Source organism: Dicentrarchus labrax, unplaced genomic scaffold, assembly GCF_905237075.1.
Source record: "Dicentrarchus labrax unplaced genomic scaffold, dlabrax2021, whole genome shotgun sequence".
NCBI classification, from domain to species: domain Eukaryota; kingdom Metazoa; phylum Chordata; class Actinopteri; family Moronidae; genus Dicentrarchus; species Dicentrarchus labrax.
Genome location: NW_026136710.1, coordinates 13,911,180 through 13,936,744, shown reverse-complemented (window position 1 = coordinate 13,936,744; position 25,565 = coordinate 13,911,180). Strand labels below are relative to the sequence as shown.

Here is a 25,565-nt window from a genome sequence, read left to right as displayed (position 1 = left end):
TTTCTGTTTGTCTAAATCTGTTATTCTAAGGACTGTATGTTGGCTGTGATTTCATTCAATCTTCTAGAAACACACTCTGCTATATATGCACATTGTACTGAATGGTGGGTGTATATGTGAAATATAATGAATTATAAATCTTCTAGGTGAAAAAAGAAAAGCAGTCCAGCTGGATTGGTTCTTCTCACAACGCAACTTCTCAGTTGCATGCATGACTCAACAAGCAGATGTATCCCCTTTGCCACAATTAAAACCAATATAGAAATAAAACACAAGGATGAGAGAATGGAGCAGAAGATTAACCATTTCTCCACAAGGGTGTAGAATCTTACCTTCAGAGATAAGAGGAATTCACCGGGTCACAACAAGGGTAGTGGAAGCTCCTTGGAGCTCAGGTCCCAACCTCTGCTAGTTGTAGTTTGTGTCGACCTCAGTCACTGAATAATGAAACCAGTAACAAATAAAGCCCCCCAATGCCAGCAAAGTAAAGAGCACAACAGGAGCTGACCCGCTGGGCCGGATCCTCTTTAGTTGTTAATCTGAACAAAATAGCAGGTGCGTCCTTTGCAAAATATATTATATCATTATTCTTTGCTTCTTGACTACTTTTCCCGACACATTCTTGCCAGTCGCACGCCAAACATTTTCTGTCCAATTCCAAACTCGCAAAAAGACATCAGAAAAACACTCCAAAGGCGAAGAAAAGGTGCCGGACTCTAATAACTGCCTAATAAAACTAATAATATCTATAAATATGTGTTTGGAGCAGGCAGCCACACACACACACGCACAGGTCCATCCACCGCTTGTCTGGAGTTGTTTGAACAGTAGAGGCTGGTTTAACAGCGGCTGTCCGCAAAATAAAACACTCCTACGCAAACATCATCATCAGCAGCCTCAGCAGCGTGCGTGTTGGAGGAGGAGACGGGATGATGGAAAATCTCGACATCTCCATTTCAACAACCAGTTTTCCCCCACCGTCCGAGGGGGTCGAGGTCAGATATTTGTTGTAGCGCTGCTCCGGGTTCCGCTGCACAATCGATGTGGGGCTTTTTTTTTTTTTTCCTGTGCACGCTTCCCTTTTTCTATTCTCTCTTTCTATCTATTTATCTCCTCCCTCCGACCAGTATGTTTCTCTCTTTGCATCCCATGCTTGACGAAAAAAAAGCAAGCCGTTCGGTCGTTCTAGGGCTGAGAAGTGTCTGTAGCTGGCTAGTCCGAAAGAATACAGGTCTGCTGTAGCCTGGATATTTGATGCACGGTTGTTGGATTTCCGTGTATTTGCTGATTCCTGTAGAGCGACGTCCGGCACTGTGCGGAGACGAGTGAAAATGCGCTTTAAATTCAGAGGCGCCTGCAGACTCAGTGAGTGCATGCAGCCTGGAGTGTGCAGCCTGAGAGATGGCGCTTTAGTCGCAGGCTCAGATTGGCTATGGGTGCTAGAGAGAAAAGAGACAAGAGGAGGGAATTCAACAAAAAAAGAAAAAAGAGGGACAAGATGCTGGATGAGGGGCCCCTCTTTGACTTCCATGCAGAAGTCTGTGAGTTTTTATTAGGGGGGGATGTGGCTATACATTTTCATTACATCAAAACAAACTGAACAGCTCTAGGCTGTGCAGACTTGTATGTGAAATAAGTCTCAGAGAATGAACAGAAAATGTGCACAAGCAGTGGGACAAAGAGGTAGTGAGAGGGAGTGTGCGTCCTTTAGGAAAACTCTCTGCAACTATCAGGCAGCCAAGTGTAGCCTCAGACCAGAAAGTCAACCTTCACTGTGTCCTCCTACCACACTGGAAACCAGAAGCTGCAGCAGCATTTAAAGGAGATTCATTAGGCTTCCCACTTACAGTCACAGCAGTTAATCACCCAAGCTATATGCATATGTGACAGCCAACTCTATAAAGATAATTAAGAAGTTACACCTGTCCTCTGCCCAAGGTTCAGCCAAGGTGGAAAAACAAACCGGCCCTCTGTCTGGAACAAAACGTTCATTAAATTCCATTAGGACGACATACACAACTGTCCCTGGGAGGATCATTTTTCTCTCTGTGTACCTCCCTCTTTCTCTTGTCCTTTTACTCTGGATCACTCCACCTTTGACGACAGGACATGTTAAGATCCACGGATGTGACCGTTTCCTACTTGTTACTCTCTCTCATGTGATCACTGTGCCTCTCTTTGTGTTACAGTATTACAAGCTGTCAGCTTCTTATTCTAAACTGTTTCACCACTTTTTCCCCCCTTTCTCCACCTCTCTCTCGCCCGCTCTCTCTTTTCTCCTCTCCAAACTCCACACTCATCGTCTCTTCTAATGGTCCAATCCACCCCTACAACGGCTGGCCTCTCCAATTCAGATCAGACGAGGGGCAGTTTGAGGCAACGCTAAGAGTAGCAGTGTGTTTTTTATTACATTCATTATTCACACTCACAGAAGTGGAGATTAGTGCACTATGAGAGTGTGTAACGTTGAAATATTTATATTTGGAGAGAATGAGATAGTTGGATCGGTCATGTCGAGGTGAATTCTGTTTTTCTTTCTCTCTCTCTTTCTGTGTGTGTTTGTGTTCACATGCATGCAGGGTGAGGTGTGTCGGAAAGGCAGCTCAACTCATACTTACAGCTTTTATTATTTTTTTGCTCAAAATAAGTTAATAGCAAAAGCTTTCTTTGGATGTACACAATAACATCAACCACTGCAACTGAGTATGGTCTTTTTGTCAAATCTGGATCACCAAACAGGCAAATTGAGCTAACCGTATATACCACCTTCACCACATGTTGATATTTGTGATTTTCACACTTTCAACACTTAAAAGACCAATTTTGGTGGCATCTAGCTGTGAAGATGCAGATTGCAACCAACTTTCAAGGCAGCGGACTTACAAGTGTGTAAGAGAAACTACACTGGCCACAAAATATGTGAAAGGTCCTATCTAGAGCCAGAATGTAGAAACATGGCAATTCAACATGGCATATTCTGTAAATAAAAACAGCTTGTTACAAAGTAACGAAAAATGAAACGATTCTTTTTTTCAGCTGATACACCAGTGAAAACATGCCTATGAATATAATATTCAATTCATACCAACAGATCCTCCTAAGTGCCTTTTAAAGATAATTTATGTAACTTTATAAAGAAGAAATTACACAATCTTCATTGTGTAATTGAAAAGTTGAACTCATACACAATGAAACACATCCATGCTCATTCAATACAGTCTAGAGTTGTATTGTCACAGTCTTACTTGGTCTATAGCTCAGAGTGACTAACACTAGCTAATGTTAGTAAACTTAAGATAGATATTACTGAGTAACTAACATTACCTGGTTCTGTTACACTACACCGATCATTATCCTGTAATTGCCACTTGTGTCCTCAATGGCTGCTGTTCAGCAAATGTTACATAGACTTGCTTTAAGCACAATATCTATCTAACTAAGACAGATCATGTATTATCACCTAACACTGTGGGTCCCATGTAAAAATCCAGTTTGAAGCTCTTTCACAATAAAAGTTGTGTTTAATCAAACTGTTACAAACTATATGGGGTCAGGTTCTGTTATCTCTGTATAGGGATACTGGTTGGTATCTTCATCTGTGACAGTGGTGACGAAGGATTCAGATAGGCTACACACTGTGAAAATACTCCACTACAAGTAAAATACTTCATTCAAAAGCTTGTTGTCAGCAAAATGTACTTAAAGTATCAACCTGGAAGGGATCTAACCACCTGTATGATCTTTGACTGCACACACAAATGGAGAGCCTCTTGACATTAATGGGACAAATGACACCACACAAGCTTCATGGTAAGTTACGATTAAACACTTGGCTAATGTTTATGTGAGTATTTACCTGCTGTTGCTGAACTTCTGACTGTCTAACTAATGTTAGCTACCTTGCAAAGCATTGTTGGAAGGTAATGATATCCATCTAGCTTGCATGTGTGTCCGTACAGGCTGGGGTCAGGCCAAGAAATATGATGGCATGTGGATTAGATCTTGTCTTTTTAAAGTTACACACCTTGAATTTACTGATAGTAATCTTGATGCATGAAATATTAGTGAGCTTCAGTGTATGTTATCTAGCTAAGTTTAAGATGGGTAGGAAGGCTTTGCGGTTATTTACATGCATGAAAAGTTACCATAATGCAGGAAATTAAGTGTTTAATACTCAAATTGTTCTGGTGTTGGACCCTTAAACCCCCAGATTTGGCCCTGTGTTTAAAGTAGGGTGAGTATTGTGGCCCCTGATCCAACCCTGGTTTAATCTACAGAAATGCATCATATTCTATAAGAGCATTATATGTTTGTAGTGTTTCTGTCCTTTGAGAACCATATATCTCTAAAAAAGTCAACTTTTCATGAGCTCAGAAAAACAGCCTTGTATTTTTAGCTTTGTGACATTGCATTTTCCAGTTAATCCTTTTTTTTTTCTTCAACTGGAGCCAATTTAAGCCTCCTAACAGGTTAATCCAGCTATTTTTTTGGGAAGCTTTTATGAAACTTGTTTGAAACTTTATCAGAAAGTTGCTGAGTCAGCTCATTGAGTCAGTAGTTTCTGGTGTTTTGTGTGATTATTATATTCAGAGGTACTACTATAATGTTATTTTGACTCTCTTCTGTGTAAATAAAAGGACAATATAAAGTTTTTGCCAAACCTGGAAATAAATGCAGTAAAGAGAAGAAAAAAAAGAGATCATGGGCCACAAAGGGCTAAATCAACACTAATAGATAATATTGATTTATATTATATATATAATATAATGCAATCAGACCCTAAATGCAATGCAAATCATAGCAGAAAACAGTGACATTTGCCACAAAACATAAAACTATAAGCTATGGATCATTTGTCACATAGATTGCCTAATTATTTGGGCTGTGTGTGTTTCTGTTTGCAAAGCATGATGGGAAAGTTTTGGGGGCAATATCTGGATTGTTCTAGGCAGGATAATGTCAGATAGACCCTCCAGGCTTTTTGCATAAACCCACACAGACACGATTACACAGAGGACCATCATTCTCTCCCGAAATCTGTTCTCCCCCACCCATCCCCCATTCTATCCCCCTCTTTCTCTGTCATTCCCTCCGGATCACAGCCGACTTTACAGCGTCGTGTCTCGTTTATGTTTGCTGACACATCAGGAGCAGCAGCCGAAAGATAAGTCTGTATGTAAGAGAGGCAGGAAGAGAGTGGGAGAGGATGATCGGCAGTAGTAGAGAGTTTAAAGAGGTAGAAGTGAGATGGCGTAAAAGATGAAAAGAAACAAAATAAATACAGAAAGAGAAGATTATTGAGCCTCAGGTGAAGGCCAGAGACATTAGAAGGACACATGTGTCTGTTTGTGCCTCAGGGACTAAGGGACTATGGGAGTTTATTATATTAACCAACACGATACCAGTCTGTGCCTTTCTGTTCTGCTCTGTTTTCTGCTCACATCCAAACCTTTTCATTTATGAGCCTCTTCCGGAAAAAGGATTCTATGGTTTGACGTCATGTACAAAATTTAATCCAACACACGCAGAATTTGCATTCACCCTACAGCACATTTGATGATGAGCTTTCCTTAGAGTTTATATGAACTTAAAATTGATTAAATCATTCCTATATAACAGGACATGAAAAGATATGTATTTGCAGTAAACTCTGTACCATGGCAAGACAACAGCCTGCAGGTTTTCATACCAACTAAAGACACCAACTGAATAAAGGCGAGGAAAAGACAATATCAGTGGATTTTCACAGCAGGAAAAGCACAGTTGTTACTAATACAATTTTTTATACTATATTGCAATGTTTCATCATAATTTATCCTATCATTGCTCTTTTTACATCTATGGCCATTGCGTATTTATATATAAATATATATATATAAACATGCACATTTAAATAAAAACAAAATAAAGTAATAAACTACAAAAGAAAAGCACAAACGATTCAAAACACAACCAACTCAAATACTACATCAAATTTACAACAACAACCTAATGTTACTGATAACATTAATGGTGGCTCTGTTCTATTCAAGTGTCCCAGTAGATAATGACAGTGTGACAGTGAGTCAGCAGGAACAATACCAAGACCTTGAAACTGAAGCAACTAAATGGAATTCAGCTGTCATTAATTTAGATTTTTCTGGATGTTTTTTTGCTGTAAGTCCGGATTTTGTGTAATGTCAAGCTCACTAATTGTAATCTTTTTACACTAGTGATTGTCAAATGTGTGCAGAAGGCAGAAGGGAAGTGTTTAATTTATCTTCAAATCCATTAAAATCCATTTGTCTAGTGTAACTCACCTGTTTCTTATACCTGCTTCAATACATGACATATGGACACAAGCACACACACTTTTCTTGGGGGGGTTATACTAACCTTTCAAACCAATGTGTCCCTCTTGCTTTTAAAACCCATAATTGACAGTTTGATTAGGTCTTCTGCAGCCTAAGGCGGTGGCTTAAGGAAGGGACCTAATGCATTAATGCCTTGTTTACGCTTCCACAAGTGCTTGCTTCTCCCTAAATCTGCTTTGAGTCAAATACCCAACAAGCCAGGTGAGAGGTATAGTGTGTGGAATAGTTTTTGTCAGGAAATGACGGAAAATTTTATGATAATGATACATGCTCACCAAAGCAAAAGAAAAAAGACAGAGATGGAGCGAGCAATAAAGTTTAGTTAGTCTAAGCAGATTGTCGTTGAAAATGTCCATGGTTGAATTTGGATCAATTAGGGGCTGGCAGATGTGCAGAATCATGGTTGACCCCAGGGCTTAAAGGATACAATCCAATTTTCCTCAACAAATGTAATGCCATTAGGCTGGATAAAAACAGACAACTCACAAGGGAGGAGTCTCTTAAAAACCAGGAAGGGGGATGAGACAGAGCAGTTGCACAGAGGAAGGAGACAATACCCACAAGGGCTTGGAAACAGAGAAACCTAAAGACTGGAAAGTTAGCAATAGTCTAAAGAAAGTCAAACTTTTTAGAAAATGAGGGCCTGAGAGGATAGAAAACACGGGGAAGAAAAGAATAAACAACCTCACTTGACCACCGTGTGGGAGATACTAAGTCTTCTGTGGCCAGAAAGAAGAGCCGAGTTGACAAGGCAAAAGAAAACCAGTGAGTTTTTGTTACAACAGCGCTGAAGAATAAACTTTCCTCACAACTTTCTTGATTGAACTCCAAATCAACTCTGGCTGAAGAGACGGAAGAAGACTGAACGACAAAACAAAGGTGAAAAGAAATCCATCAGTAAGAACAATCATTAGGGGCTATCATGAGGTTCTTCAATAAGAACCTTCGCCTTCAGGATGTCACCATCATGTACTTCACTGCCCTGGCTGCTCTAATGGTCATCTTGGTGGCTTCGTATCAGGCGCCCACCAGTGCTGTCGAGGTGTCCATTCTTAAATCAAACCCCTCCAGCCCCCTCCCACCTCTCCCCATGCCCTTCCGTGTGCCCCTTGACCCACGCGGGGAGCTGCAGCTGGCCTGGAACATCAGCTATGCGGACCAGGAGATTTACATGGAGCTGAGGGTTGAGGAGCTCAAACATGGCGTGGTCCTGGGGATGTCTGACCGTGGGGAGCTGACCAATGCTGATCTGGTGGTGCTGTGGAACTCAGGAACTAAAAGCTACTTTGGGGTAAGTGGCTCTGGAATGTGTGTTTACTCTTTCAAATGACTGAATTTAAAACAATTTGGGGAGATAACATTTTTAAAAAGCCAGACTGACACAATGCTTGCCTCTAAAAAGTGAGGATATAAAGCAGGTTTCTCATTCTCTCTTCCAATTTTCCTCAAATGTTCACTTGTCAGATTCATAAATGCTCAGGGATTACAATGTCCTTAAGGAGTGGAGGTTTCCCTCTTTCTTAGTGTTCCTCATCTGTCTGTGGTCCCTGGGGCGTGAGATTGGTGTTTTTTGCATGGGGAGCTGGCGGACGGCTTGCTTCATGATCACATAGTCACAAAGGATGTTATCGGCCCCTGCTAATTGGAAATCGCTCAAACTGCACTAATAGCTGAAGTTCATCGGGGAATCATTAGCCGATATTAGCATATCAAAATTGAATCCTGTGCTGATTTAGATGTGTGAAATGCCTCATTTTCATTTTGACACACACAAGCCAACAAATTCAACTCAGATATTTGTATCTGAAATTTCCTGATGCATTTTTTTGAAAAACAATTTTGTCCATAGGGTTTATGTGGAAATTTTAACAAGAGACAGTAAGCAATGCTGAACACTAATTGCAGTTAAACATGATCAAGTATCTATTCTGATTCTTCTTCCTGGGAAAACCTTTTCTATCTACTTTATTTGTGTTGTATCAGAGGAAGTAAGACTGTATCAACCAACATCTGATTGGTTGGTAAAATAATAACATTTGCTGGGACCTTGAGAAACCTGTTTTTACATCTGTACTAAGAAATGAACCTGCCTCTTATGCTGACCACAGTGACATTCTTGTTTCAGTGCCAAGAGAAAGCTGGGGTTAATATGAGGTCATAAGTTAAGTAAAGCACATGGACAGCTTCTTGTTCTTCTTTAATGACTGCCAAAATATTGAATATCACGTCACTCCCTTTGATCACTCCTCCGTGTCACTCAGCTACAGGCATTGTGCTCGGTGTTAAGTAGTTCCTTTCATCAATGCCTAGAAATAGAGAAATTAAAATATTCAATACATAAAATTAATATTCTCTCAAGTACTTCTTTGATCACAGTAAACATAAGTAAAGGATGTTAATCTAAAAAATAAATCTCATTTTACGTTGACTGCGATATGAACTGAGGAAAAAAGTTGTAAACGAACAAAAAAATAGGAAGCATGTTAATTTATTTAATTGTTAAATAGCTACTAAAGGTTATTACGGGTATTAAGTCATCACACTGTTGGAGCCTTCTGGGGCAGATCTCTGTTGCTAAAAAGTCACACTTAATTTTGACTAACTATTACCATTTTTTGTATGTTAAAACCATTGCATTCAATTCTAAAATTCATCTTTCCTTTTAATTATTTTTTTTAAATGACATCTCTGCTTCTTATCCGTCTGTCACTGTGGTAATGGGTAATGGAGTCATGCACAGTAAAAATGATATTACTATTTCTTTTAATGCTGATTGGTATGCATGAAATAATAACAGGCATATTTTAAAATGGAGAATTTTCTCCATTCATAAAGTTTAATTGATTTATTCAGAAGAGCACAAAAATGAAAACTCTACTGTGATTTGATCTGAGACGGGAGGGAGCAAGCAGGAACAAACATGAAGTTATAGTTTTGGTACATTTTGGAGCTTTATAATGCATTTTTTTGTAATTACATGTAACGTAATTAAATAAATGTAGTTAAATCATTTTTACGCGCAAAAAGTCCCACGTTGCCCGTGTCATCCCCTCTCTTTTTCTCCCTTTCCTGTCTGTCTTCAGCTTCACTATCAAATAAAGCCCCCCAAAAAAGCCCCAAATAATAATAAAAAGTTACCCAAATCCCAGTGTACCACACCCCTGCAGTTTCAAATCAAACAATCATAATGTAACACACACATCATTGTACTTTCTTGTTAACTTGATCTCCTCTCCGGTATCCGACTGCCTTCCTCCCCTTGTCCCATCTGTCTCTCTTCCCTCAGGAGGGTAAAACTACCAGCAGAAGAAAGGTCACTGCTGATCCCTCTCTCTCTCTCTGTCTCTCTCTCTCTCTCTCTCTCTCTCTCTCTCTCTCTCTCTCTCTCTCTCTCTCCACACACACACACACACACACACACACACACACACACACACACACACACACACATATATATATATATACACACACATACAAATGCACAAACGCAGCTCCTCACAAAGCCAGGCACATTTTAGATAGGCTCTAGTTCATGGACCTCCTAAAATCCCTTTTTAAATCAATATATTTAAAGCAGACCATGGAGACTTGAATTAAGAATTTCCAATATATCATAGCTATGGAAGACCAGAGAGGCAAGTGAGAAAACAGACTCAAAGATTTATAACTACACCAAAAGCAAAGCTAACTGATTAACCATATTAACCTCATTAACTTTAACCTAAACACAACTAGAACAAAAACTTTATACATAAACATTAATAGTCAGGACATGACTCTGTCTGTCAGCCATCTGCAGAAGTTGTAGTTAGTGTAGTCTGTACACAGACATCTAACATATATGACACATACTGTATACTGCCCACATTACATTTTTTAGATTTATATATTCTGTAAGTATTTTCAAAATCGTTGGCTTCAGAATATTTGCAGGTTTTTTTTGTAGAACAGTTATATAAGACGGACAGAGAGGGAGACAGAAATAAAGAGAGAGATCTTAGGTGCTATTCTGGACAAATATGAATGTGAGAAACATAACAGAAGCGGATAGACTGAGCTGTTGCAAAGCCTCCTGGCAGAGAAGTGGAGTCTTCTATACCAGGTTGGGAAGGTTTCACAACACAAACTGCACAGTTTCACGGATTTCTTTGTTTTCATTGTATTATAATCCACTGTTAAACAATCGATTAAAACGGTGTTAAGAAAATACACAATTTTTCCTCTAGTTGAGGACATTTATTTGACAAGTTACATTTGAGCACAAAGCTTCCTTTTGTGTCTGAATAAACAAAAACAATGACTGGAAACTTTTTTTCTACAGAATATGTATTTAAAACAGATTCTGTGTATTATTCACTAGAACTCTCCAACCTAGTTTGCATGGACACATCTCCCGTGAAATGTATTCAGTAATGGTTGAATAACGAGTCTTACTTTAATTGTTAATCAAAACCGCAGTAAAGAAAAAGTTATCCACAATCTAATCTTGCCCAACTTGAAATAATGACTATATGCTATTAATAAAATATAATAACGTGCTCTTTAACATTTTGATTGGTGTTTATAATATCTATAGTTATGTCAAAGGTAATGTGTGTGTTTTCTCCTTCAGGATGCGTGGAGTGACAGTGAGGGTCACGTTTCATTGGACAGCCAACAAGACTATGAGTTGATAGAAGCCAAACAGAAACCTGATGGATTCTACCTGCTCTTCAAAAGACCATTCAGTACCTGTGATCCCAGAGACTACCTCATTGAGGTGTGTAAAGTCTTTCTTTCACAGTGTGTGTGTATTTTATGTCAGGGGAGCAGAATGTGTGTCTGGTTTAATTCATAGTCTATTTTTATTTTTATTATGTTAGTATCTAGAAAATCCTCTTTTTTTGAAGAATCTTAAGTTTGTAGAAATTTGACAGGGTTAGGGTATTCTAACTACTGAAGGAGGGCTCATACAAATGATCAGTGCTATAGAAATCATGATTCACAGCAGGAATTTCTCCTCTACATTTATGTTACCCTCTCTATTTTAGCTGAGCACATGTAAAGGGCAAGCAAATGGCCTAAAGCCAAAATAACGTCTGTCAATCCTGAACTAACTGAACTTGACAGTTAACAGGTGGCGAGAAGAAGCAGAGAACATGGGAGGAAGGCGTGTGTTACCTAAAGAACACACATGCAAAGTGTTATTTGCACTATGCCCATGTGTGTGTGTGGGAGGGTGTGTGTCTGGGTTTTTGTGATATTTTTATTGCTGTCTTTAGTGGATATGAAAAAAAAGCAACAAGGCTGATGATCACAGAGAGTTCATGGTTTCAGGTGTGGACATAAAAAATACTCAGAAAGTTGGAATGATCGTCCGCTGAAGCATTCCTTATAATGATTATGGTTTCCATGGTACCACATCAGACCTCTAAGTTGCAGACACAAAACCAATACTCATCACTATGACAACATAATGAAAAATTCTCTGTGTTTGCCTTAGCAGGCATTTCAGCCCAATAATAATCATGAGAGACTATTAATTTGAAATACACAGTCCTGCTGTTTATGTTTTGCTTTGTGGCTATAAAGCATGTTCTCTTTTCTGATTTTTTTCCCATTGGTCAGGAGGGAACTGTGCACATCATCTATGGATTCTTGGATCAACCACTTGCCTCGCTGGAGCAGCTAAACCTGTCTCGGATCCACACAGGAGTGCAGAGAGTGCTGATGCTGCGCCCCGACACACCCTCACCCACCCTGCCTCCAGATGTGCAGATGCTGGATGTCGTGGCACCAAATGTCATCATACCAAATCAGGAGACCACCTACTGGTGCTTCATACAAGAGCTGCCTGAAAACATGCCCAAGAACCACATTGTTATGGTATAAATGCCTCTAAAAATGGAAACACTTAACATAGAGTTTATTTACACACAGTGGAGTGGGTGTTTTAGATGGAGATCGTGCACAGGCAGCTATTATTGCTCCTTGTTTACCAGCTGGGCCTAACATAACAAGAGCCGCATTGTCATGGTTAGAAAGAATTTAATTTAAGAAAACACATTACCAAGCATATAACCTCACAATTTCCTCTCAGAAATAGATCTGGTATATATAATGTGATGAAATGTGAACAAATCCAGTGCAGAAACCTACCACAGAATAAGATAGAAGTATGTTGCATACAATCAATTTGTATTGTACAATAATGTTTTTATTGATATACTTAAAAAGTAACAATACTGCCTCAGCCTTTAGCCAGTAGAAACACATAAATCTACACAATTCTCTCTTTTACACCAGTTTCTTTTTGCACCCCTCTCTCTGTTACTGTCAGTATGAGTCAGTGGTAACTCCAGGTAACGAGGCCATTGTGCATCACATGGAAGTGTTTGAATGTGCTCCGGATATCCGCGATGTTCCAGAGTACAGCGGCTCCTGTGATGACAAGATGAAACCGGGCAAGCTCAACTTCTGCCGCCATGTGCTCGCTGCATGGGCAATGGGTGCTGAGGTATGATGGGAAACAGACACCCACGCACATACGCTTACTTCTATCATAATGAGGATCTTCTACTGGCTATTTTCACTCCCTTCCCTGGAATCCAAAACTAAAAAAACAGTACTACTTTTACAAATAAAGTCCTAACCCTAAAATATGGAACAATTAACCAGAATGTCATCCACACAAAAACCACCAGATAAAGCAGAATAAACATCTACATTGACAAGTTTTTTAATACACACAACAGGTGTCTAATTGAAAGAGAGTTTGAAATCAAGCTTGATTTTGATCCAGTCCTCATACCTATTATAAGAGATAAACAAAAACTCCTACGCGAGTAATATCCAAGCCTAAACTGCGACCAGAAAACCTTTTAAAGATGATCCAACGCGCAGCACAAGTCTATTAAGAGCTTGGAGACAGTCTGTATGTGGGAAGCACACTCACATGCAAATATTCACAAACTTGCTCAACACAAATATGATTGAAACCCACATGTACAATGTAGACTGGGAGCTTAGAAAGAGGTGCAACCGTAGGTTTCATCATGGCTGATAATTTCATTCAATCGACTGCCCACAGCCCTGACCGTCAGCTAGTCAACTAGTCAGCCAGCTAAAAGCTAAAAGCTAAAAAAAAAAAATGTCTTTAATGAGACTGAACTATTCAGTGCAGGAAAAACACACCTTTTTTCCTCAGTCAACTAGTCTGTCAGTCACCTATCAGGCATTACATCACCCCACTTATGTACTACGGCTACCAACCAGCCAGCTGACCAAGCAAGCAAGCAGTCTGCTCTTCACATAAAGCAAAGAGGACAGGGAACCGTGAGCCTGTCACCATATTTCTCTGCTCTGCTCCCCACTGTATCACAGCGAGCCTGGCCCCTCTCTGATTGGATTATCTGCCAGCCAAACAAAAACAAGCAGGATGCCTTCTGTGAGCTGTGAGCTGTGAAGACAAGATTAGGTGGGAAATATTCAGGCCTCTTTCATCACCTCTTAATAGTGTTGTTTCATTCTCCCCGGTACCGCATCAGAAGGCAAACATGGCCTTTCAAAAAAAAAAAAAAATACACAAAACAAGAGAGAAAGAGGGAAATAGAGTGGGGGAAGTTTGAAAGAGCAGAAAAACAATAATGCACAACACAGTCACCAGGATGGCACCAGAGTAAATAAAAAAAGCTGTGTGTGTGTATAGGGGAGAAGTCTCTAAAGGATTTCACTGATATGAAATGATTAAATTAAACAATTATTTCTTCCATTACACACAGTAAGTATCAGCATAAGTGGCTTATGGTGTCCTCCCTGTGAATTGAAGAAGACACTGATGATGAATCAAGATTAAATAAAGATTCCTTCATAATAGCGTGGAAGTTTGACACCCAATGGGGCCAGCAGTGACTCAGAAATTAAATTTTGCTACAATAAGCAGTTCAAGATCCAAGGAGTGAAAGAGGAAGAAAAAGAAAATATACCTCCCAGCTTCAACCAGCATCCCTAAGGGCGCATCTGAGGTTGAATACAACCTTTCTTGATGTAGAATTAATCAATAAACATTTTTTCAGCCAGCTCATAGATCCCCAAAAAGCCTCAAAGGCATTTGAAGGTTTTGAACAAGGAACATACTGTAGTTGATCCTAACATTGACATGAATAAATCTATTCAGTTTTATGCATCATACATAAAATTTCAGTCTTACAATATGTTGCTGTTACAATTTAAAATTCTGTGGGTGGTTGGGAATTTGTGAGTGGGCATATCTTTATTTTTAGGCCATCATCAAAAAGAGAACCACACTGGTAAAGCTAGAGAGGCAATAAATTACCTCTGCAGTATGGAGAAGAAGATGCAATGATATAAATTGTGATTCCTTAGATATACCCCTTAGACAGGGGATTACCTCTTAAAGAGGGTGGGGGACTGCCTTGAAGTGAATGAGCAGAAAAGGATGCTAAAAAAAACTTTTTCAGAAAGGCCAGGTGTGATTAAAGTCCCTTTCACTACAGCATGTCAACCTACAGAAGTGACTTTGTTTAAGGAAATCTTCCTTGCTCATATTACCTCTATCTCCAATACAATGTCTCATAGTATTAGTATAATAGTATAAGTATATATAATAAGTATAATACAGGAACATAATACACCTGTATTTTGACTTTTTACTCTACAGCTCTAAATCATCTGTACGATGTGTGAAGAAGAGTCTTTTTCTACAACTTCAAAGCAGCTGTGCATAATTGAGAGGAAGAGGAATAATGAATAATATGTGTGTGTGTTTGCTTGCAGGCTTTTTACTATCCTCCTGATGCAGGGCTGTCTATGGGCGGACCAGGTTCTTCAAGGTTCCTCCGTCTGGAGGTCCATTACCATAACCCTCTCCTTATATCTGGTACATGCACTGCACACATAAACACACACACTTGACCCAAAGCATATACTTTTTTTTTCTTTTTCTTATACACACACACACACACACACACACACACACACACACACACACACACACACACACACACACACACACAGACAAACAAGCAACAGGATTCTCCATATCCCTTCCAATGAGTCTTCAACAGAGCGATTCATTTGAAATTTTCCAGGTATACCTTTTGATCTTGCCTGTGTGTCTTCCTTTATCCTGATTTGACCCCACAATACACATACATCCTACATATCTATCTTCTAATTCATAACTTTTTTCTGTTGTGATTGTGTGATCCATCTTATCTCTTCCTTGAAACGTTCCTGCAGGTCAACAAAGCTAGAAACAAATTATCAAGCCAAAACAACACTGGTGTGCTCAGTGATCTTGATTTGATTTGTTTTTAAAGTCTGTGTGGGGCATTGAATGCCTTTATTAGTCTTCTAATCTAGAAGGTTGCAAGTAGAGAGATATGTTGCAAATCAAACCCAAAGGCCACCAGGGAACCTTCTCGGTTTGAGTTTCTAAACCAATCTCAGAAATATCTCCAGAACAGAATAAAATGTACAGCAGCATCATGTCTGTTTACCAGGACCACACAGAGAGCAGACATTAGATACTCATTACACCTGTTCGGTTTTTTATGTGACATTATAATCTCTCTGCTAACTTTCTATTGTATTATCATATCCACCTCTCAAGTCTTACATTTGTTGCTCCACAGATGAACAGTATCTAGTGAAGAGATGATTTATTTTAATTCATTCATACATACTTCATAGCCTGGTTGAGTGCAAATTAATTCTAGTTATTTTAATAGGATCTACTGGTAAACTGACAGTATTTGACATATTTCAATGTTCCATGATATTCTTCTTGCAGGCCGCCGTGATGCATCAGGGATACGGTTGCATTACACCCCTAGTTTGAGGCAGTATGATGCAGGGATCATGGAGTTGGGCCTTGTTTATACTCCTATCATGGCTATCCCACCCAAACAACACACCTTCTACCTCAGTGGATATTGCACCTCCAAGTGTACCCAGACTGTGTGTATACAAAAAGAAATCCTTCATTTTCTGCATTATTTATGGTTCAAATGTTCGAAAGGCTGGGTGTATATTACAGCTGCTGTGCCACATATTTCTTAAAGTTTTGGTCCCTAAAGCACACAAATCTTGGTTGGAGACCTTAAAATGTCTGTTTCTCCGTCGATCCACCCATTTGTCTATCTAGGCTTTGCCTCCAGGTGGAATCTATATATTTGCTTCCCAGCTGCACACCCACCTGGCGGGTCGTGGGGTGAGGACAGTTTTGGTGAGGGGAGGCAAAGAGCTGGAGGTGGTACAGGAGGACCAGCACTTCAGTACACACTACCAGGTGAGCAACAGCAGGGCTCAGTTCACCCAGAGGAACTGCATCCACCATTGTGCATTTTATCTTACACTGTATTAAATTGGATAAAAGTGAGTTTTACCTCACATCACATTGAGCTGTGTGCCACTGGGACAAAGATCATCCTCCACAAATAACTGAGAAATGAAGACTGAAGCTGTTTCTACTGACTTGTTCTACTGCACACTTTCAAATAAAAACCTGCCACCTCATTACAATAAAGCCTTAGAATTAGTCTTTAATGTTGCAGTGGGTGACCCTTTTATACATAGGTTTTATAACAAGCAATGCTTAAAGGTCCACTGAGTACTTGTTGCAGACAAGGAATTTAAAAATTATTTGTGTTAAATAACAGCTATGTGATATTTATCTGTGCAAAGAGAATGGCTTTGTCTATTACTTAAAATCTGCTTTGCACTTATTCTTAGCTACAGAAGTTGTAGGTCAAAGAAAGGATGCTACACAAGTCACAAAAAGACAGATATTAAAGGAGTTTAATCCTTTGAGAAAAGGTTTAGCAATTCCCATTTTTAGCAAACATTACTGAAATAGGAGTAAATAGTACATTTGTTGGGGACTATTTTCAGCAGTGGATTAATACACTTGTGATGCTCTAGCTTGTATCTTAAAACAAATGACAGTGCTTATGTTTGTAACAATGGAGCTCTATAGCACAGAGTGAGCCTCTCAGGTTCTGGCTACACAGTTGCATAAATTTGTGATTTTAATAAAACTTGCACATGACCTTATTATCAAGTGATGATAATACAAATACAGAGCTCTTGTGCAATTTGCTGTCAGTATTTTACAGACTGCAATAACCATTCTGTTATAAGCTCTCACAGTCACATCAGTCATGATGTGAATTTAGGCCTCATAAGGTGTAACACTGACCATCAACTCAACATCAAAACTGACAAACAACAACATTAACATTGTGGGGAGACAGCAGATGACATATGTTTTTTTATGCACAATATCCTGAGGCAGGTATGCACACACACACACACACACACACACACACACACACACACACACACACACACACACACACACACACACACAGACACAGAGCTGGGAGGGACATCTGCTAGACTGCCTGATAAAATCTCCAGCTGCTGTTGATGTCAGACTAATCTGAGTGTACCTGTGTGGCGGTGTTGTTTCAAACCCTGCAGCCTCATTAGGCATATGAAGGCTTTATCAAAGCAGTCTCAGCAAAGCTAATAGACCTTTTCTCCACACACACACACACACACACACACACACACACACACACACACACACACACACACACATACAAAGGTAGTTAAGTATAAAAAGCTGTCTCCAAGGAAAGAATCAAAAGCAACCAGTGTTTTATCTTACTGTGTTTGAAATAAATCTACTGTACACAAAGTCTAATTGTGCCCAAAATAAGATGCTAGAGAGGGAAGAAAACCTTAAGCAAAGCCCTGTTCAATCCACTGAAATCATTGTCTGTGTTTTGGAAATGGAGAAACCATCATTGTAATCAGATTGCAGCCAAGAGGAAAATGAATGAAAATGAATGTTTATCATATTGTCATATTGTATTTGTTTTTCTCTTCATACTTATAGACAATCCGTGTTCTGAGGAAAATGGTGAATGTTTTACCGGTAAGTATGAAGTCGATCATCATGCCTGCATTTGAAATGACCAAACAAAGGCAGTGGTTTAGTTTTCCACTGTGCAGATTTTACATTCAGACAAGAATGTGAATTTTACTATTCTGCATGCTCAGCCAACTATTTCTGAATGGTGGTGCCCCAGATGTATTTTTTTTCCCACCCTTTGCATTTAAAGTATTGAATTAAAATACCTTGCTGCTGCATAAGGTGCTTAAACGGGGTGCAAATAGGGACAAGCTGTAAAATCAGTGCTGTCATAGGAAGTTCTCGAGAGACAGATGAGACACAACCGCAGCTGAGCATCACAAAGCAGAATTCTGTTCGACACACAACTGGCTCTTTTAAATAACTAATTTTCCGTCAATTACCTTGAATCATCTTCGGTACTGTTTTGTTAAACGTGAAATAAGGTGAACTGCTCGTTTGTTTGTGCTTGATCCTGCAGGGCGATGTCCTCATAACAAAGTGCACTTATAACACAGAAGATAGGACCAAGCCTACCGTGGTGAGCAGCACACTATCAATATGCAAGACTATTTTTATATTTGCTAAAGTTCACCTTGAGCACTGTCAGCAGCAACAGAATGTTGAGTATTGCCTCCATCTATCTCCTTCAATCTCAACATATTTCCCTAAGTCTCTTAATCCATCCATCTCTCCCACCCTAATACCTACATCTGCTCTTTGTACTATATATCTACGCCTTTCTCCCCATCTCCATCTAAATCTTTGTGTGTCCTCAGGGAGGTTTTGGCATCATGGAGGAAATGTGTGTTAATTATATTCACTACTACCCTCGAACTAAGCTGGAGCTCTGCAAGACCCATGTTGACCCAGGATACCTCCAGAAATTCTTTAACATCATTAACAGGTAGCACACACACAAACTCTCTCCCTCAAATCGTTTGCTTGTTCCCCTTGTCCTTCATTCTATCTTTTTCATTTTGCATCTTCCCCTCCATCTCCCGTGTGACTAAGCAATTTTTGGTTTCAGCATTCATCCCTTCCCCCTACACCCTTCGCTCCCGGGGAACCACAGTGATTACTTCTTTTAATCTCGAAAACCAGATGCTTTGTCCTTTAAAGTGAAACTGTGTTCTCCTAATGCCAATTCGAGCTGCTTTTTTTTCAATCTCTTCCACCTTTCTCAATCTCACTCTGCCTCCCTCTATTATCGACTTTCCTTCAACCTCTCTCTCCCTCCTCCCTCCAGGTTCCATGGAAATGACCAGTGTGTGTGTGGTGAGGTTAGTGTGACGGAGCAGTATTCTCAGCTACAGTGGGACGCATTCACTGGAGAAGTGCTGGACTCCCTTTATAATACAGCCCCCATGTCCATGCACTGCAACCAGTCCACTGCAAGCCTCTTTCCTGTAAGTCCCCAATCACACACACATCACACACACACACACACACACACACACACACACACACACGCTACAGTCGTCTGTCAAGCCGCCAATTAAACCAGTTCAATGGCAGACATCAGTTGGACAGCATAGTCAGACCAGCTGAACGGACAGCTTGTTAACTTGTAATACAAACACAGACACGCACACAAGATGTTTGGATCAGAGTGAATAAATCAATTACAGTTCAAAACTGTGTGCAGGCCTTGATCAAGTTTTTTTTTTTGGTCAAGCTTGCTCCTTGATGTGTAACATCAGTTGTGCAAGTGCAAACAAGGAAAAATACACCTACATAAAAGAGATTCCAGTGTTTGGATGAAGTACTAGACAGCTGATCTGTATGGAAACCAGCGAGTAATTTAAAGCATCAGGATGAGGTTCATGAAAGTATGCATACTGCTTAATTCATACATAAATGAAGATGCTTTCAAGAGCATTTTTATTCATTTATTTCATTAACTTCAGCCACAAGGGGTGGTCTTTTTCACAAACATGCATGCATTCCATTAATGGTGCCACTGCTGGAAGGCAGTTGAAAGACTTTGGCTACAACTGCTTTCAAGATATTTTGGGTGAAGACATCAAGCATGAAATAATCTCAGAGTAATTCAGCAGTCAAACTCATAGCCAGGCTTTCACAGTTTTAGTCTTTGTAGTGTCGATACTCCACAGAAAGGACAGCAGATTTAGTTTGGCAGTAGAAAGCTGCAAGGAATGATGCACAGCACTCCAACTGTAGGCAGGAGCTCATGCAATCAAAAAACTTCTGCTGAAATCAACATTTGAGAAATCAAAGCCTTTTACTCTCTTACTGCAGACATTTACTTTACATTATACCCTCTCCACCTCACCTAACCGCAACCTAGCATCTGCTCAGGCAAACTTTGGGTGAGCTACACAGGTCCAAAGCTTTCAATGAATACGCAATGACATAGAAAACAATCATTTCTCAGTTATTTCTGACATTTAAATGTACAGACACACACAGATACACCAAGAACAGTTTTACCCTTTCTAAAATCACTTGACAGCTTCCAGTCGCCCACTGCTTCAATGCCCCTTGATGCACACTTTCAGTGAATGGAGAGATGATCGGCAACGACATCACAAGAAAAAAATGATTTTTGACAGATTAACTGGCAAAACACTCATAATCATTTCACATAAAAACACTGCGACTGTGATGTTAGGGAACTGGACCTTGTGAAAAGGGAAGGAAACAACCTTTTCACAGTCTTAAAGCTGTCCAACTAAAATACACTCAAGACCACAAAAAAAATGCCATTGAGTGTCATTTTTGAAGAGGAACCATGTTTGATACATCGCACAGTGACAACTGCGCAGTTACCTAATAAAGCCTGCTGTCCAAATATCAAGGACACTTCACATTTTTTGCTAAACAACCCATCACCTACATCATTTATCTCTTTCTCCAGGGAGAGTGGGACAAACAACCTGTACCAGTGGTTACCTCCACCCTTGAAAAACCACGCTACCCCTGTGAGGGAGCTCTTCCAACCAGCCGACCCCTTACACCCACCGTCTGAGCACGCTTCAGCCCAGGAAGAGGACACCTAAGCTGGGGAAAGTTAAAGAGGCCCATGTGACTTTACGTAATTTGAGCTGTTTGGAGGATAGATGACGTCCTCAAATGGGTTTTCTGACACCCGCTGTAATTATATGCTTATTTAAACATCCACTGACTGATATTATTAGTATGCACACATTAATGATAATCCTATTAATATGTCATTTTGCAAAGCATTGCACCAGGGCATTATTTCTGATACTGGGAAGTAGGATTGACATTTAACAAACAACTGCGGCTAACAAATTGGTGCTGGGGAGCAAAGTCTTGTGAAGCAAAGCTGTTGGCCATTAACTTCTGCTACGTTACTTTAATTAATGGGATTTTATTACTCCTTCATATTTATCCTGTTCCATTTTATTCCCCATGATGATCAGATAACAACTAACAAGCATCATTAAGACTTGAAGCATTATTTGGTAAATAACTGCACTCTGTAATTAAAAATGTTCTATAATGAATAACTTCAGTGGTAATCACAATAAAAAATAAAAAATTACAACGCAATATGAAATTACTTACATTTTTATTTGCCACATTTACAGTTTACCACTATCATTTTCACTCTCTTTTCCTGCATGCCCCTGTGTGCCTTTGCATTTTTTTGTGTTAAATAATAAATGTCACAAAAATGTTGGCAGTTAAAAAGGAATTTATTAATACACAAATTGCTTAGGACAGAGTCATTAGTACATATCCTTCCCCTGGTCATTTAAATGTCTTAAGACATTAATAACAACAAGAACTAAAAGAGCTCTTAGAGAGCAAAGACATGCGCCATGTTTCTACAGCGATGTCTGAGGTGGAGGTTATGTTTGGTTGCATGTTGTGTAAAAATGTGGGTCCTTCCTTTGGCCCATTCTACACCCTTCCAACAGGTTTCATGAAAATCAGGCCAACAGTTCTTCCCTAATCCTGTTGACAAACAAATGGCACTGAAACATAATCTCCTTGGCGGAGGTAATAATACGTTTAAGAACCATATTTAAAAGAATTTATACTTCGCCTGCTTTCTATTATCAAGACTTCAGCAATATTCACATTACACTATGGACGGAAGATAAATTGTATAAACTGAATTAGAAGGGGAAAAAAACCAACCTCTGGACATATTGTGGAAGAGGACCTGTAGTGATAGTGTTTTATCAGTCTGTTTCACATTTCCCATATAAATCTTGTTATTAACCTAAGTCCCTCCTGAGAACAACCATTTCAATGATTAATGGTCTTCTGGGCAGAATCAATGAATCATTCCACATTAGTAAACATTTTGTGCTGAACGTGCAGCAACACACATCTGAGAGGCAAGAAGTAGCTAATACATACAAATGCCTTCTTCTGCTTCCACACTTTATTGACTGCTGTTCACAGAGTGTGTGTGTGTGTGTGTGTGTGTGAGATCTACTTTTTGTTTGGCCTTAACTGTGTTAAGTGGATGTAAAATTAGACGGAAAATAAAATTAACAATTTAATTCCATGTTAGGTACGAAAACAAAAAGTACGCAACTACATTGTGTAGTTAGTTTGTAGACACTAACACAAAGACTTAACAAAATATCTTCAATTACTGCGCAAACCTGCATTAAGGGTCAGTGTGTAGAATTTAGTGGCATCTAGTAGTGGAATTGCATATCACAACTCCCTCGCTTCATCCTACTTTTCCAAGGGTGAAGGACAAACTACGGTGACCTGCGGCATCTGTAAATGTAAGCAGCTCATTCTGAGGCAACAAAAAGATAACAATTCCTACATTCAGGTCGCTATATACTAATGAAAACATACCTATGGATATTATATTCCATTTCTGCCAATAGTCTCCTAAATGTTACACACTGGAACTTTAAATATGTGATATGTGTATACATTTTCAAATTAAGACCTATCCTAAAGAACCTATGAGAACTTAGGTAACTGATTCACAATAATTTACATTTAATTACACAAGTGCTACAATACAGCCCTGCCACTCTCTGCTATAATACTGTAAGTTCACATTTTGAATTGAAAGAATTAAAGGTCTTTGGGCAGAAATGGAATATAACATTTCATAGATGTTTTATAATCACCTGAAAAACGGTTACCTTTGAATAAGCCGTTTTTATCTACAGAGAGAGCCAGTCCTTTTCCAGAGCCTGCCATGTTGAGGCGCCATGATAGTACAGTAGTCCAGGACAGACCAACCAAACACCGGCTCTAGATGGGGCCCTTTGTGTCTTCCACAAATTTTGCAGCCACCATAGTTTCTCCTACACACTTGGATGAGGAGGGTGAGGTGAGGGTGTGTTTGCAACAACACCAACAGAGGCCACTAAATTCTACACACTGGACCTTTAATTAATGAGTCAAGATGTTTTTCAGTGAGCTGTTGCTTAACCCCTCCTGAGGGAGCTTCACGGTAAAAAGAAGTGATTATGCCTTCTGAACTACTGGGAGGGCTTAACTGTAAAGCAGACGCACAAAATGCTGTTGAGTTTGATTTAACAGCAAGGCAATACAAAACAAGAGCTCTTCTTGTCTGGATTGCTAGATTGCCTTATTATATGACAATGCATCTATTAAAAAACTTAACGAAGAGAATTGAGTTTGCAAACAGCAGCGATAGTTTATCGCCGTGGAGCACAGTAACGGAGGGGACGGATCAGAAAACAAGGCAGGTCCATCTGTAACAGCTGCTTTCTGATAACTCTTGTCTCTTTCTGTCATATTTCTTCAGCAGTGTTTTGTCCCCAGCTGGTACGCTGTGCCTCTGGATGTTTTCTTCTCACTTTCCATTCAACTCTGATAAACACTCGGGCTGTCTGCCTAAGATTTAGATACCATACAAGCAAGTAAAACTCTGTGTTTAGTCATTGTTATCAGCACAAACATCAGTCATCTGCAAACTGACTCAAACTGCCTGAAGGGTCAGTCTATAGTCTGACAATACTTTTATTCCCTAATACAGGACTCGTAGGATACATTGGAAATGAAATATTACAGCAGTACAATATAATTTAATATTGTGCACTAAAAAGCCAAAATTAGAATGAATGGTTTGACTCTAATATTAGCCTATTTCTAATAAGGGTCTGCAGTAGTTTTCTCTTTAACTGAAATGCACAAGGGCCCTGGTCACTAATTGAGAATTTATGGTATTTAAGTTACACACTTGTGCATCTGTAGCTGTTGCTTTTGGCCCTATTTTTAATATTTTGCTTCCAAAGGCAACATCTGTATGTGCTCCATATAATACACTGCCATCACACCTATAATACTGTCCCCACAGGTTCACTGCTTAGCTGATAGTTCTTTATAAAAATAGATTAAGACGTGCCGAGTTGTCTAGTGTTAAGGCTTAGCACCGTTTTCAGTGGAGGCTTAGCAATCATACATGCAACCTCACTGCCTGAAGACGGTGACATGGACATATTAAGGCCCCATTGTAAAGCTTGATTTGACTGGTGATTGTTTGACATGAACACATGTTGTTCAGTTCAGCTTCTGTTTCTAAAATTGTTATTTGAGTCCTTAAGATCAGTCCAGGAAAGGTGCAGGCTCATTCAAAGTTAGCTGGATGATGAATGGAGATAATGAGATGGGTTTACCTCTTCAATGTGTCTTCAGAGTAATACTATTCACATGATTACTCTCAAACCCAGAGTGGATATAAACATGTCGAGTTTAACAACAAAATATTTTAATTGACACCTCTTCGATATGTCCATACAGATTTTACACCATCTAAGGCTTTTAAAGTGTTCCATCACATCCCCTTCATTTCCATCAAATCACAGATATAATATGAATACAATTATCAACATTTAAGATTCATAGTATTCCACAGAGAGGTTAAGACTAAAACAGCTGCATCTGCATGTAAAAAAAACAAAAAACAGTTGCACCCCTCTCTGCCTTATTCCCCGAACAGAGTGTTTTTACATGTGTGGTCCTTCTCAAGCATAGATGCCTTTGACGCGTTTATTCTCAGGGTCAAATGGAGATTTGAGGTGGGCCTTGGCCTTGTACGTCACTCCCATCCTCTCCAGGGTAAACTCGCCACTCTTTATGAAATCAGCACTCACCTGATAAAGACAGGAAAAGAGAGATTGAGTGAAAATAAGAAAATGAGAGAGGGAGATAAGCAAGAATAGGGAGAGGGAAGGGAATTAAAATTTTGGGAGACGATGGAAATTCAAACAGAAAGTGAAAATGAGATGACCAATTAATCCACACTCTTAGTAAAAATAGTGTTCCCAACTGGCACAGCACTCCAGAACGGT

General features: G+C 39.5%; 3 protein-coding genes across 3 annotated transcripts in view; 1 reads left to right on the top strand and 2 right to left on the bottom strand.

Annotated features, from left to right (window-relative positions):
- Positions 1-1,263, bottom strand: part of fam163ba (family with sequence similarity 163 member B, genome duplicate a) — a 28,641-nt gene extending 27,378 nt beyond the window's left edge. Inside the window, exon 1 of the mRNA XM_051412677.1 lies at positions 333-1,263. The gene's annotated coding sequence lies outside the window, so the exon portion shown is untranslated. The remainder of the gene's footprint in view (positions 1-332) is intronic.
- Positions 1,264-4,245: 2,982 nt separating this feature from the next.
- dbh (dopamine beta-hydroxylase (dopamine beta-monooxygenase)) lies at positions 4,246-21,813 on the top strand. Its single transcript, XM_051412666.1, has 12 exons — positions 4,246-7,644; positions 10,966-11,112; positions 11,961-12,218; positions 12,673-12,849; positions 15,129-15,231; positions 16,147-16,313; positions 16,501-16,644; positions 18,259-18,297; positions 18,755-18,814; positions 19,053-19,180; positions 19,523-19,682; positions 21,155-21,813. The coding sequence occupies exons 1-12, from the start codon at positions 7,276-7,278 to the stop codon at positions 21,263-21,265; spliced, it is 1,863 nt and encodes a 620-aa protein (XP_051268626.1). The 5' UTR covers positions 4,246-7,275; the 3' UTR covers positions 21,266-21,813.
- A 127-nt stretch (positions 21,814-21,940) lies between these two features.
- The window catches only part of sardh (sarcosine dehydrogenase), a 46,733-nt gene continuing 43,108 nt past the window's right edge, over positions 21,941-25,565 (bottom strand). Inside the window, exon 22 of the mRNA XM_051412663.1 lies at positions 21,941-25,367. Coding sequence (XP_051268623.1) covers positions 25,239-25,367 — 129 coding nt within the window. The 3' untranslated portion in view covers positions 21,941-25,238. The remainder of the gene's footprint in view (positions 25,368-25,565) is intronic.

What these genes read in the sequence shown, in the direction of transcription:
- dbh (XM_051412666.1), top strand. Translation starts at nt 7,276, where the DNA reads ATGAGGTTCTTCAATAAGAACCTTCGCCTTCAGGATGTCACCATCATG. An exon ending in ACTTCAGTACACACTACCAG is followed by an intron (nt 16,645 to 18,258) that starts GTGAGCAACAGC and finishes TCATACTTATAG; the next exon opens with ACAATCCGTGTTCTGAGGAA. An exon ending in AAATGGTGAATGTTTTACCG is followed by an intron (nt 18,298 to 18,754) that starts GTAAGTATGAAG and finishes TTGATCCTGCAG; the next exon opens with GGCGATGTCCTCATAACAAA.